Source organism: Nicotiana tomentosiformis, chromosome 3 (assembly GCF_000390325.3).
Source record: "Nicotiana tomentosiformis chromosome 3, ASM39032v3, whole genome shotgun sequence".
NCBI lineage: Eukaryota > Viridiplantae > Streptophyta > Magnoliopsida > Solanales > Solanaceae > Nicotiana > Nicotiana tomentosiformis.
The window spans coordinates 114731223-114746005 of NC_090814.1; the positions used below are offsets into that span (position 1 = coordinate 114731223).

General features: G+C 39.7%; 1 protein-coding gene across 1 annotated transcript; it reads right to left on the reverse strand.

Annotated features, from left to right (window-relative positions):
• Nucleotides 1-14044: 14044 nt before the first annotated feature.
• Nucleotides 14045-14743, reverse strand: LOC104097724 (putative F-box protein At5g55150). Its single transcript, XM_070199026.1, has one exon. The coding sequence runs from the start codon at nt 14741-14743 to the stop codon at nt 14045-14047; it is 699 nt and encodes a 232-aa protein (XP_070055127.1).
• Nucleotides 14744-14783: the final 40 nt, after the last annotated feature.

The window sequence follows — 14783 nt, forward strand, 5'->3', positions numbered from 1 at the left end:
CTTGTATGGCACTAGTCCATAAATACCGGGTATTATGGCTCGGATCGTATTATATTCCAAATCGACAACCTTCAACGAAACTCATTTTCTTTGATTCGTTTACCCTTTAACCTTCACGCCACTTACTTATCGCTTGTTATAAGTAGCATAAATGCTTATAACCTCAAGATAATCTCATCCCCGAGTCTACGTCGATTAACTTACGACGAAACTTTAACGTACGAAATGCGCGAGATGTAACATCCTTTCCCCCTTAGAAACATTCGTCCTTGAATGTTTAACTCCCCGGGATCTATATAAACTTTGGCAGAGTCTCCTTTGTAACAATACTACTACCAACCCTTCCTGTAGAAACTCAATAATTTAATACCACATAAGATCACAATCATCAGTAACGACAATGGCCTCACATGACCAATGACAATAACCAACACAAGAATCCATACACGTACCTTAAGATTGTGGTGTCTCAGTCAGACCCTTCTCTGGAAGAGGAAATAAGTGAGGATATCTATACTTCATGTCTTCTTCGGCCTCCCAAGTCATTTCTTCCACATTGTTGTTTCTCCAAAGTACTTTCACCGAAGCTACGTCTTTAGTTCTCAATCTCCGAATCTGTCTGTCTAATATAGCAATGGGAGTTTCTTCATATGATAGCTGCTCTGTGACCTGAACATCGTCAACTGACGTGATTCTGGAAGGATCTCCGATACATTTACAGAGCATAGACACATGAAAGACTGGATGTATAGACTCGAAGTCTGAAGGCAAGTCTAACTCATATGCTACCTGTCCTACCTTGCGTATGATCCTATATGGTCCAATGTACTGAGGGCTAAGTTTTCCTTTCTTACCGAACCTCATAACACCTTTCATCGGTGATACCTTTAGGAATACAAAGTCGTCAACCTGAAACTCCAAGTCTTGCCGTCAATTATCCGCATAAGACTTCTGACGGCTTTCAACTGCTAGTAGCCTTTCCTATATAAGCTTAATTTTCTCGATTGCCTGTTATATCAATTTTGGTCCTACTAATGTAGTTTCCCCAACATCAAACCACACGATAGGTGACCTACACTTCCGTCCATAAAGAGCTTCATATGGAGCCATCTGAATACTGGAATGATAGCTATTATTATATGCGAACTCAATAAGTGGCAGATGATCATCCCAGCTACCCTTGAAGTCTATCACACAAGCCCGTAATATATCTTCAAGTGTTTGAATAGTACGCTTAGTCTGTCCTTCTGTCTGGGGATGAAATGTTGTACTAAGAATTACCTGAGTCCCCAATCCTTTTTGGAAGGACCTCCAAAAATTAGCTATAAACTGAGCTCCTCTATCCGAGATAATAGATATAGGGATACTATGCAATCGTACTATCTCATTAATATAAAGCCTTGCATAATCCTCTGCGGAATATGTAGTCTTAACGGGCAAAAAATGGGCTAATTTTGTAAGTCTATCAATAATTACCCATATAGAATCGAACTTACGCTGGGAACGAAGTAAGCCTACGATGAAATCCATATTGATTACTTCCCATTTTCAAGTCGGAATCTCTATAGCCTGCAATAATCCACCGGGTTTTTTATACTCAATCTTGACCTGCTAACAGTTAGGGCACTGAGAAACAAACTATGCTATATCCTTCTTCATTCCGTCCCACCAATATACTTCCCTGATATCATGATACATATTTGTTGCTCCTGGATGGATAGAATAACGAGAATAGTGAGTTTCTCCCATAACCTGCCGGCGCAGCCCTGCAACATTAGGGACACATAATCGTCCTCTATATCTGAGGACCCCATCTCTTGAGATTTCGAATGGTGTCTTCTCCTTAAGAGGGGTTGTATCCCTATAATGAACTAACACATGATCCTCATACTGGCGTTCTTTCACTTCAGTTACTAAAGAGGATGTTGTCGTATCCTGAATAGTGATGACAATATCATCTGAGTCAAGTAACCGAACTCCAAGATCAACTAGTTGATGAATCTCATGGGCTATTCCCCTCTTATCTAGCTATAAATATAACAGGCTACCCATAGATCTACAGTTGAGGGCATCGGCTACTATGTTTGCCTTTCCTGGATGGTATAAAATATTAACGTCATAGTCTTTAAGTAGCTCCAACCATCTCCTTTGACGTAAATTCAATTAATTATGCTTGAAAATATACTGGAGGCTCTTATGATCCGTATAGATATCAACATAAATGCCATACAAGTAGTGCCTCCACATCTTTAGTACATGAATCACCGCGGCTAACTCTAAATCATGGGTCGGGTAATTCTTCTCGTGCTTTCTTAGTTTTCTAGAAGCATAAGCTACAACCTTACCATGCTGCATCAGTACACAACCCTGTCCAACGCCCGAAATGTCACAATAGATAACATAATGATCGGTCCCTTCTGGGAGTGTTAGAACTGGTGCTGAAGTTAATATGTCCTTCAATGCCTGGAAACTCCGTTAGCAAGCATCAGTCCATTGAAACGTTGCTCCCTTCTGAGTCAACTTTGTCAAAGGTGCTGAAAGAGAAGAAAATCCCTCTACAAATCTCCTGTAATAACCTGCCAAACCGAGAAAACTACGAATCTCTGTCGGTGTCGTGGGTCTAGGCAAAGTCTTTACTGCCTCAATCTTTTGTGTATCAACTTGGATACCTTCACCCAAAATGATATGCCCAAGGAAAGCTACAGAGTTCAACCAGAATTCACATTTAGAGAATTTTGCATACAACTTCCCTTTCTGTAGAACCTTGAGCACAGTACGCAAATGATCCGCATGTTCAGTCTCTGAACGAGAATAAACCAATATATCATCGATAAATACAATAACGAATAAATTTAGAAAGGTTCTGAATACCCGATTCATCAAGTCCATAAATACTGCTGGGGCATTAGTCAAACTGAAGAACATAACACGAAACTCAAAGTGCCTGTATCTGGTCCTGAATGCTGTCTTCGGAATATCTTTCTCCTTAACCCTTACTTGATGGTACCCGGACCTCAAGTCTATCTTCGAGAAACACTTGGCACCTTGCAACTGATCAAATAAATCATCAATCCTCGGGAGGGGGTACTTATTCTTGATCGTTACCTTATTCAATTGTCTATAATGAATACACATCCGCAAGGAACAATCTTTCTTCCTCACGAATAACATAGGTGCTCCCGACGATGATGTACTAGGTCTGATAAAGCCTTTTTCAAGCAAGTCCCTTAGTTGTTCCTTTAACTCTTTCAGCTCTGCGGGTGCCATTCTATAGGGAGGAATAGATATTTGTTGAGTATCTGGTAATCTATCAACAACAAACTCAATTTCTCGATCTGGCAGAAGACCCGGAAGCTCATTGGGAAAAACATCAGAAAACGCCTTAACCACAGGGATAGATTGAATGGTTGGTGACTCTACTTTCACATCATGAACCCGAACTAAATGATAAATATAACCCTTTATGATCATCTTCCTTGCCTTGAGATAGGAAATAAATTTACCTCTCGGCGATGCCGTATTACCTTTCCATTCCAAAACAGGCTCCCATAGAAATTAGAATCGGACCATCTTTGATCTACAATCAACGTTGTCATGACAAGAATCTAACCAATCCATACCCATTATAACATCAAATTCTACCATATCTAACTCAATTAGGTCTGCTATTGTAGATCGACTATGAACTATTATTATACAATCTCTATATACTCACTTAGCTATCACTAAGTCCCCAACAGGTGTAGCCACCTCAAAAGGTTTAACCAATTCAGGTTTTATTCCAAACTTACTAGCAACCAACGAAGTAACATATGATAAGGTGGAACCTGGATCAATCAGTGCATATATATTATATAAGGAGACTGATAATATACCTGTAACAAATCAGGCGATGACTCCTGATGATGTCGTCTTGCCAATGCATAAATGTGGTTCTGAGGACCGCTCGAGCTAGATGCTCCGCCTCTGCCTCTACCACGACTCATTGGTGTTTGTGAACCTTGCCTAGGGGGGCGTACTGATGATGACGAACCAGCTACAAATCCCACTAGATGATCTATGCTTGCTTTACCTCTCGTCGAATAATCCCTCATAATGTGGCCCGAATAACTACAAGTATAACAAACACCCAACCTCATACGACACTGCCCGACATGCTACTTACCACACTGAGCACATTGTGGTAAGGGCGGCCTCATCTGACTTGACTCACCCCTATACTGAGAACCTAAGGCCCTAGAATTCTTACCAGGCCCTGAATATGTGGAATGATCAAATCTCTTACCTCCAAGCTGAGGGGGGCTGGTAGCTGATGGCTGGGTTGGATACCTCGGGTATTGTGGTCTCTGACCACCTTGAAACTCACCAGAAGGACCCGAATACCTCGCTCTCTTATTCTGGGCCCTATCATGCTCACGGTCGGCCCTCTGCTTCTGCTTACGCTCCTTTACACCCTGAGTGTATGCCTGAATATGAGAAATATCCGTGTCTGCCTGAAGTGAGACTGACATACAATCGTTAAGTAAGTGCGGCTCTAACCCCATCACGAATCGGTGAACCCGATCCTCCATTTTAGATACAATAGTGGGAGCATACCTAGCTAACAAATCAAATTGAAGATTGTACTCCCGAACACTCATGTTACCCTGCCGAAGGGTCAAGAACCTATCAACTCTGGCTTTTCTAAGCTCGGGTGGCAGATAATGACGAAGAAAAGCCTCTGTAAACTCCTTCCATACTACTGGAGGGGCATCCTCACCTCTAGACAATTCCCAAGACTCATACCAATTAACTGCAACATCTTGAAGTCTATAGGAAGCTAGCTCAACTGACTCAGTCGCAGTGGCCTTCATTACCCTCAAAGTCCTTTGCATCCTATCGATAAATACCTAAGGGTCCTCGTTTGGATCTGCTCTAGTGAATACCAGAGGGTCCAAATTAATGAAATCGCGAACCCTCGCATTGACGGACCTATCTACATGACCAATACCTATCTCCTGACGGCGAGCCTGTGCGGCTACTAATCGAGTTAATAGCTGAATAGCATCTCTCATCTCCTGAATCGGTGCATCTGGCTGAGGGGCTGAACGTACAAGGGCAGGAGCTGGAGCTGGTGCCCCTCGGAGCTCTTCTGGAGAGGGCAGGGTATGTGAAGTCTGAGATGGAATCTCACTATGAGACTCTCTCTGAGCCCTGGTAACTCATGGTGCTCGACTAGTAGTCTCACCAGCCACGGAATTTCCCTTCTGGGCGGCTGTAGTCTTTGGAGGCATTGCTGAAAACGTAACATATCATTAGGAACATGAATTCTTATATTGCACGATCTAAGATAAGAAGGGAGGATAACATCCTATATGTCATGTATCCTCCTGTCTATAAGTGTGGTGCACAACACACCCATAAACAAGACTCTACTAGACAATGTCTGTAGACAACCCTAGGACAGAACTGCTCTGATACCACTTTTGTCACAACCCAAACCAATGGGCCGCGAGGGGTGCCCGAGTCCCACCTGTCGAACATCCTTAAGCATGCGTCTAAGATATAAACATGAATAATATACGTGAGGGAAACCTGTCCAAAAGACATATGTACATATATATGTGGAATACAGTGGGGAGAGTCGGCAAGGCTGCTATAGACAATAATATACCCAAAACTGGAAGCCAATAAGGCCACATACTACCCAACTATACATAACTATCTACAGACCTCAATTAGAATATACAACTGTACAAGGACAGGACTGGGCCCCGTCATACCCATATATGTATACAAACATGTCGTATCGAGGTCAAAAGCAGCTCCATATCAATTGGAGCACACCAACTCTCCCTGGTTAAGGATCCTAAGGAGCGGGACCTGCACCTTCGGGCATGAAACGTAGGCCTCGCGAAATAGGGCGTCAGTACGAATAATGTACTAAGTATGTAAGGCATAAAAATCAGTACATAAAAGACATAGATGAAACATGGAATAAAGAATTCTGTATGTAAGTCTAAATAATTTTGTAAATCCTGAAACATTTATAATGTCATGCACATATGTGTAAATGTCGTGTCATGCATAGGTATAGGTATACATAACATCATCAAGCCTCTGAGGGCATAACATCATATCATCTCGGCAACTGTGGGCAAAATCATCAATATATACCAGCTGATCAGGTGATGGTGCATATATAACGTCGTAACCTTTTCCCCTATCCCATATACATATATATACGTGTATATAACGCCATCTGGTCATGGGTCAACTTCCCACTTGTATATGTGAACAATCTCCTCAATCTTGAGAAAACTGATATGGAAATACACATCTACGTTCATGGTTTGTTCTAATGCAAGGAGATTTATCTACCTTTGTAGCTCAAATCTCTCCAGGACTGTTTCTAATCTCAAACAAATGTATTTTCTTGCTGAATGTGTGTGTGTGTGTGTGTGTGTGTGTGTGTGTGTGTGTGTATATGTCATAAAATGTATCCATCAAACAATGGTCGTTTCTAATCTTGCTTGTGATATATATGTCTTAAATGTATCCATCCACAAAGTGAATGAGTGGATAGTGGGGTCCACCTCACTTGCCACCATTTTGAAGTATTGTGACATGTGGCATAGATGTCACATATTAGTCACACATTATTTTACACGTTAGGCCTCGTAGACTTTATCCAATCTTTTAATTAATCTCCCACTAAAATTATTAATTACCTAATTATTCATATAATTAAGAATTATCTCAACTTACTTAAAATACTACTCACTTAACACACTTTATGTACCCTATTATCATGGTCATGGGGTACCTTGTATGGCACTAGTCCATAAATACCGGGTATTATGGCTCAGATCATATTATATTCCAAATCGACAACCTTTAACGAAATTCGTTTTCTTTGATTCGTTTACCCTTTAACCTTCACGACACTTACTTATCGCTTGTTATAAATGGCATAAATGCTTATAACCTCAAGATAATCTCATCCTTGAGTCTACGTCGATTAACTTATGACGAAACTTTAACGTACGAAATGCGGGAGATGTAACACTAACTGACAGGATATGTCTACAAGTCTCTACTAATGGATGTATTATGATCGGAACATGGCCCCGACCTACCCATAACATATATACATACATACAGAAGATGTACACGAAAACCTAGACCAGATAACTACGAAGGACGTGGAGCTTACCTATCAGGCTGAACTATGGAAATACCTACTGAGGATGTTTACCCATCTGTCTATCTGAACCTGCATGCATGAAATACAACGTCCCCAGAAAAGGGACGTCAGTACAAAATAATGTATCGAGTATATAAGGAAATAAATAACTTAAAGTTGAAACTAAACTGATAATATAATAACTGAAAGTAACTGAGAGTCAAATATGATCTCGAGATATACTTACCTGCTGATACTAACTCAACTCCTTCAATATAGTAAGTAAAATAAATGTCTGGCCCTATAAGGCTTGGTACGTGTAACTACTCGGTCGTAGTAGGCTCTCTCATAGGCGCTCGGCCATACTAGGCTCTGTATCTCGGCTATCCTGGGCTCGCTCATAGGCGCTCGGCCACAGTAGGCTCGGTATATAACTTACCATCTGATCAGAGGTTGCCCAATAGGGGCCTGCCCACCGATTATAGCTCGATGGTGGTGAAAATACAGTAATACCGTATATATATAGACCCTATGCTCTCTTGAATTGAAGAAGACAATACTTAATTGAATATAAAATCCCGATAAGGGAGAATACTGTAACTTATGAGACTAGGATAATGTATATAAATTCGGGAGTATGAACTTCTCTTTATGCCTCGTTATCGAACACATGTAGTTACAAGATCATGCCAAAATGAAAGAAGGGATTAGCCTTAACATACCTTATCACAATATTTCCAATCACCAAGTTGAACTCGCCTCTTCTCACCTTAATCTACAACAATGATAATAATACTATCATTAAGTTACGAAAGGTACAACTATCGTATAACGAACGACAAGCTTATTTTGTATTAAAACGGACAGCATCTCCCCTATAATCCTTACTTCCTCCAAATTCAAGATAACACCAAAAACAACAATAAAAGCATATATATATATATATATATATATATATATATATATATATATATATATATATATATATATATATATATATATATATTATTTTTCAACCTTATGTACACCACAAATACTACAAAACAGCCCAACACACCCCAATCTCCTCATATACAAAACGACCATCGTAGTAGTGTCAAAAATCCTAATTTTTTACGACGAACGACCAGCCTAACATCTTGCATTTATGTGGTGTTTATCCACACCCTTACTCCTCAAAAACTCTACAAAACAATAGTAAAACACACAGCCCAACAGAAACACCAAACAGTCCACAAAACAGTCCGCTACAAGTGAATAACTCGAACTCACGGCTTCCGATCACCATCCCGTGAGTTCTTACAAATATAGAACAACTTACTATGCATCTACAGCAGAAAAAAATGGATGAAAGAGAGCAGTAAACTTACCTTATTTGTTGGATAACTCAGCTCCTATCTTGGTTCTTCAAACTCTAGGCTTTACCTCCAATTAGAACTTGAAAGGGAGAGAAAATCAATTGGGCTTTGTGGAAAATATTTTGGAAGGATTTTTGCAGAGATTAAGTCTGGTTATTTTGACCTATTATCAGTCTAATATATGAAGGGTATAGGAATTTTAAAAGGCCTCTTTGGATGACCCGAACTGACCCATTTTTGGATTCTCTTTTAAGCAAGTAGGTGACAGTCTGCGCAGTCTCGCAAACCCATATCTTTCTACTCCGATATCGTATTGACAAACGCTTTAATGCGTTAGAAAATAGACACATAGAGCTTTAGGTTTATGAGTGGAAAACCCCATAACTCTAAGTATATTGGGAGAAAATTGCAGTTACATTTGACCCAAAGTTTCAGTAAACCTTATGAACACAACTTGTGATGATTTTCATCGACTTTTGTTCCACCACTCGCTTGACTTCAAAACATAACACACGACTATCATATGACTAAAATAACTCATAACATAACCTCCTTATCATTTTAAATACCCTGGTCTCACCCCAAAAGTACATGTTATAGCATTCCCAACTTGTCGACTTTCGACGAAATATTATTTTCTTCAATTTCTTTAGCTTCTAAACCTTCCAACCCTCTTTGTACTTGTTGTTCACGATCTTCAATATTTATAACCTATGAGGTAACATGATAACTTACTTTATATATTTACAAAGATGATCTCATTTTTGGTCCTACATTAGTTTGCTCACGACGCACTTTTACGTACGAAAATATAGGGTGTAACAAAATTGTCCACTCTTTATTGCACTTGTGGACTTCTTGTTCTTCGCTTGTTCACAATCATACTTACTCCCTTCATTGAATTTACTTTCCTAGGATTTTGCACTTGTTGAAGTTGAGCCTTTACCAATTGGTTCAGGGTGGTAGTCAACTCGGCTATGGCTTGTCCATGGTCATGCAACTCTTTATGAAGGAGAATCACACTGGGATCACCTTGTGGAACATTGGCCCGAGATTGCCACACCGATGAAGTATCCGTTATATCATCCAAGATATCACATGCCTCCACATAAGGCGTAGTCATGACGTTCCCACCAGCAAGTTGATCCACTACACATTGGTTGGTTGTATTGATCCCCCGATAGAAAGTTTGTTGAATCATGTTATCTGTAACATCTTTGTCGGGTCACTCTTTCACCATTGTTCTATACCTTTCCCATATCTCGTGTAGTGGTTCATTGGGCTCTTGATTTAATGCTAGAACTTCATCCCAAAGAATAACCATGTGTCCGGGAGAGAAGTACTTAGAAATAAATTTCCGCTATCATCCCAATTATGAATGGAATAATTTGGCAAACGTTCCAACCAATCTAAAGCATTCCCCCGTAGAGAGAAGGGAAAAAGCCTTAGCCACAAAACATCCTCAAAGACATTTGTTTGTTTACTCCTCCAACACGTATCTATGAACCCCTTCAAGTGTTTGTATGCATTTTGACCCGGTGCACAAGTAAAAAATCCTCGTTGCTCGAGCAAAGTGAGCAGCACATTAGTTATTTGAAAGTTGCTCGCCCTAATACGGGAAGGGACTATAGCAATTGCATACCTTTCATTCGGCAACACCCGATGTGGAGCCGCTCGTGGTGGAGGTGAGGGTAGAGAGGGCATATTTTAATGTGGCACCCGGCCTCGTCTATTGGCTTGAGGTTCAGGAGGCACCTCATCCATTTGATCATCCTCAACGTCTACATCCCCCAAAGCTATGTTTCCCAAAAACACACCTAAATATATAGCTAACACCGTTTTTATCTCCCCGACAATGACACCAAAAATTGATCTCGTCCAATTTCACACCTCAAATCAAGGTTATGAAACGGTCGATTGCAATAATAGTACCCAACAAGAGTCGGGGTCGATTTTCACATAGAGCTATATATTGAAGTTATGAGTATATATTGTAGTATACGAGTTTGACTATCTTAATTTACACTTCCACAAATTTGGGTTGTTTCTATGACTAATTTAAAACTAAGATTGCAAAGTTGAGAAATAAAACTAAGAAATTTTTTTTGTTGCTTTTCAAGTTTTGTAAAAAGCCTAGGACTATGACCATCACCTAGGTGTTTGCCTAATGAGATATAGACCCTAATGCTTGTTTTATTGATCAGGGTGTATTATAGCTATCAACTCTTAATTACTCACTCAATACCTCTAGATCATAGAGTGATTTTGCCCAATTTGGCTTTCTCAAGTCCAAATGGGCATTGCACAAAATAGTTGATAAAAGCTCAAGTCGGGTTATTACTATCTCTAGGTTGAACCCTTTAATTGGGATTATAAATCTCTCAATTGACCCAATTTCTTGTAAGCCAAGTTTTCCTAGACTAATTCTCTCTTTCTCAAGTAGAGACCAAGTCAAATAAGCATGAACTAATGTTCGCAACCATTAATTCCACAAATTAAAGCATGAACAAGGCTAAATAATAAACACAACCATAAACAAGTATTAAATTAAACACCCATAAGGTTTACACACTAGGGTTGACTACTCATTCTTGAAATTGAATGAATAGAAGAAGAAATGATAATTAAACTTATATTTTGAAATCAAAATGATAAAATCTATGTTAAAATATCCCAAAATATGAAAAACTACTAAAAGAAGCAAAGAGAAACGGCTATTGTAGCTGCTGATGTCAAAAGTTAACCTAAATTTGTGAAACTCGTCTATTTATACAGGACTGGAAATTTCGAACAAAAATGCCCTTCGGGAGGTTCTGCGGCCGCACAATTCCATCTACGGTCCGCAGATTTCTTCACTTGTCAGGAATTGGAGGTCTGCAGCCGCATAATTCTGATCTGCGGCCGCAAGGCATTCTTTCTGCGGTCCGCAGATTTATAACTGTGGTCGCAACTTGGTCTTTTACAGTCCACACTTTTATGTCTGAGACCGTAATGCACTTCTTCTGCGGCCGCACAATTCTTGTGCGGTCCGCACTTCTAAGGGGATTGGAAACTTGGGAATTTGCACATTCTCTGAACTTTGTTCCTAGTCCATCTTTTGCGGCCGCACAATTCATGTGCGGTCTGCACTTTGCACAAAAGTCTGATGGACTTTCCTTCATCATCTGCGGTCGCAGATGCAATTATGCGGTCCGCACTTTGTGAGCTTCTATGCCTTTTATTGCCTTGAGTTTAGATTGCTCCTTTTTGAGTTGGATTTCTTCTCGGGAGTCCATCTTCCAATATTTCTACAATTTAGCACATTTCATTAGTTTCGGGAACACAATTCAATGCTTTTAGACTAAAACAAAAGCTAAATAGCGCTAATAAGTAGTCAAAATTCCTACTTATCATAGATCTAGCAGTAGATTGAGCATACTTTCAAGAGAAACTACAATGGCATTCAAAGCTGGAAGCTGCGGAACCTTCGTTACAATACCCTTACTCTGTGGTGAGAGGCCAAACATAAATAGTAGTAAATCCACAGTTGAGTAATGCCATAAATTCCTTTACCTGCAGAACCTTCTCCAGAAATTTGAACTAGTTTGGAAGAGCACAGCCCCTTAAAATAATCTGTTTTGTTTGCACTGCTTTGAATAATGGATGCCTCAGACAAGTCATTATCCAAAAAATAAGTAACTCTGCCTGTTCCAGATGCTTTATGCCCCTCAATGATGCAGAAGATATAGACCCCCTTTTACTCCACTGCCCTATAGCATCTCAGTTATGGCATCTGTTACTTTGCCTATTCAAGACAAAACAAGTGATATTATATAATGCACAGGATGCAATCAGGTATTGAAAGGGACGAGAGAGGAAGAAACAATTCAATATAATTTTGTTCTTTGGGTGATCTGTAAAGAAATGAATTCCAAGTCTGAAAGCAAAGAAGCCTCGATCCATACATTCAAACATACATTCAAACTCCTTGTGTTTTGGACTAGATTGAAGGACGTATATGGCATATGCATACTCTTTTCAAGTCCCTTAGCTCTTTCTATAGATCACTTTTTTAACAGCCTTTTATTTCTTTTGCTATCTCTTGTACACACCAGCAGCGGCTCAGTGAAATAGTAAAAAGAGATCATGTCGTGCAAGAGTATGGTTTGTTCGTTTTCCATGCTTTGTGTCAATGGTTAACTACCTATGCAATTTCTCTTGTATGTTTCCGGGAGCAACTCATTTAGAGTGCCTGTTTTTATATATGTATAGACTATATTTTTATCAAGGTTTATATGCATGCCAACATGTTTTCGTTTAGGATGATATTAAATTAATTTGTGATGGAGGAGGAATGTTGTAAAGATATATACAAAAGAAATTATGTATCTCAGGGTTGCTAACTTTTTTGGCTGAGAAAGATCAGCTAAGAGGGCAGATGCTAAAATTTGATTTCTCCCATCTTTGTAGAATTCAATGTCCATTACAGTAATTTTAGTAGGTCAGTTCCTGGCAATGACAATTTGACTTCCAACAGTTATCTGGCTATTCCAGGATTATGTGGAGGGTTATTGACAAGAACACATCCACTACTGCCACATCCTCTTCCAGTTTCTAAGAAAAAAAGTATCTCATTTCTTATATATCTTGTTTTATGCTATTCTTGAGGTAATTATCATACTTCTCTTGTATAAATGCTTTCAGAGAGCAACAAGGAGAAAAAGGGCAACACAACTCCAAAGGACATAAGATGAAAATGATCAAAACAAAACCATTGGTTCTGCTAGTGAGTCCAGGTCAGAGTATTCAATAACATCTCCAGAAAGCACAATGGTTTCATCAGCTTTTTTCAAGACGTCTTGGCCAATAGACTGAGATTCGAAGATTCACTTTAAGCTCCAACTGAATTTGTTGGGCAAGGAAGACTGGAAGCACTTACAAGATCAAAACACCGGTCACTAGGATTAAGGGTTAGGTAATTTCAAGAAGAGGACGCAGAGGATACATCAAATGAAGCATCCCCATTTATTGCGGCTTGTTGCTTCTACTATTCCAAGCAAGAGAAGCTAACGATTATAGGAGTACCGGTAAAATGGCCGCCTCTTCGCTCATCTCTATCAGATATGTAGTCGTTCTGTGTGAAACTCATTTCACCTTGTAATAAATCAATTCCTGCTCGAACTAAAAGCCCTTGAAGAAATAACCTCAACATACTTTTATGGAAGCATCTTATACCCTCTTTCTTTTCTATAGACATCTAGAAGATGGTTATATCACCTACTTCTGCTGCTTTCGCAAAGGTGACTGTACCTCAATATAATAGATCTTGACAGTTTCCAGTAAGCGATTAAGGCCAATACTGATTGCTTTCCAACACAACATACTTGGAAGCAAGTACAACAACTAACGGGAGTATCTCTTGTCCAATTATACGAAAAAACGTAAATGACATGCTGTAATTATTTGAAACTAACAGCAACTGTTATGGTAATTCAAGAACATATAGCATAATAAATATAGTAAATAAAGGAAGGTGTCTGACTCAATACACAGTTGGTGTGACCCAAGTTGGAGGACAAACACGACTGAGCGAAACACCTTTGTAATGCGGCTGGATACTGCCATCTGCTAAGTTGAATACACCCATGTCCAAGCCGCCTCCTTCTGCATAGGCGAGGTATGTTTCCCAAAAATCGTCAGTAAAATAAATGAAGTTGGGCTTGATTCCTGGAAATTGAGAAGCTTGGACCGAAAGAGAAGCATTATATAGCACCAAGAAAAAAAAACTGTCACCTAATTCCCTGGTTTGCGTCGCTTTACCAGCAGCTAAATCGACCTGGAAAACTCGAAAATTTGTCGTCCCATATGTTACATCCTCCTTAATATTGGATTCTGGGAGGATAGTCAGCGGAATCCTGTCGCAATCATCTTTGACGTGCCTTACTTGGACACCGTCGCGCACAACTACAAATAATGATCCTACTGATTCTAGGATGTATAGCTGATGTAAACGGTCTCCAGGAAGCTGAGCTACGATATGACTTCTAGTGGGTTTAGGGCCAGCAACATCACAAACTAGGACGCGGCCCAAATAATCGACTGCATAAAAGTGGCCATTAAAATATACCACATCACCATATGGAGAGTGAGAGCACTGCTCCCAGCGAATCCTGGTCCATCTCAAATCACCTGGTTCGGACATAATAACAAAGGGCAAAGGAGTACGCAAGTCGATATGCATGACGTAGCTGTAGTCTCATCCTATAGACTATAGTCCCATA

Excerpts from the sequence above, each read along its gene's own strand:
- LOC104097724 (XM_070199026.1), bottom strand. The coding sequence starts at position 14,743 with ATGCATATCGACTTGCGTACTCCTTTGCCCTTTGTTATTATGTCCGAA.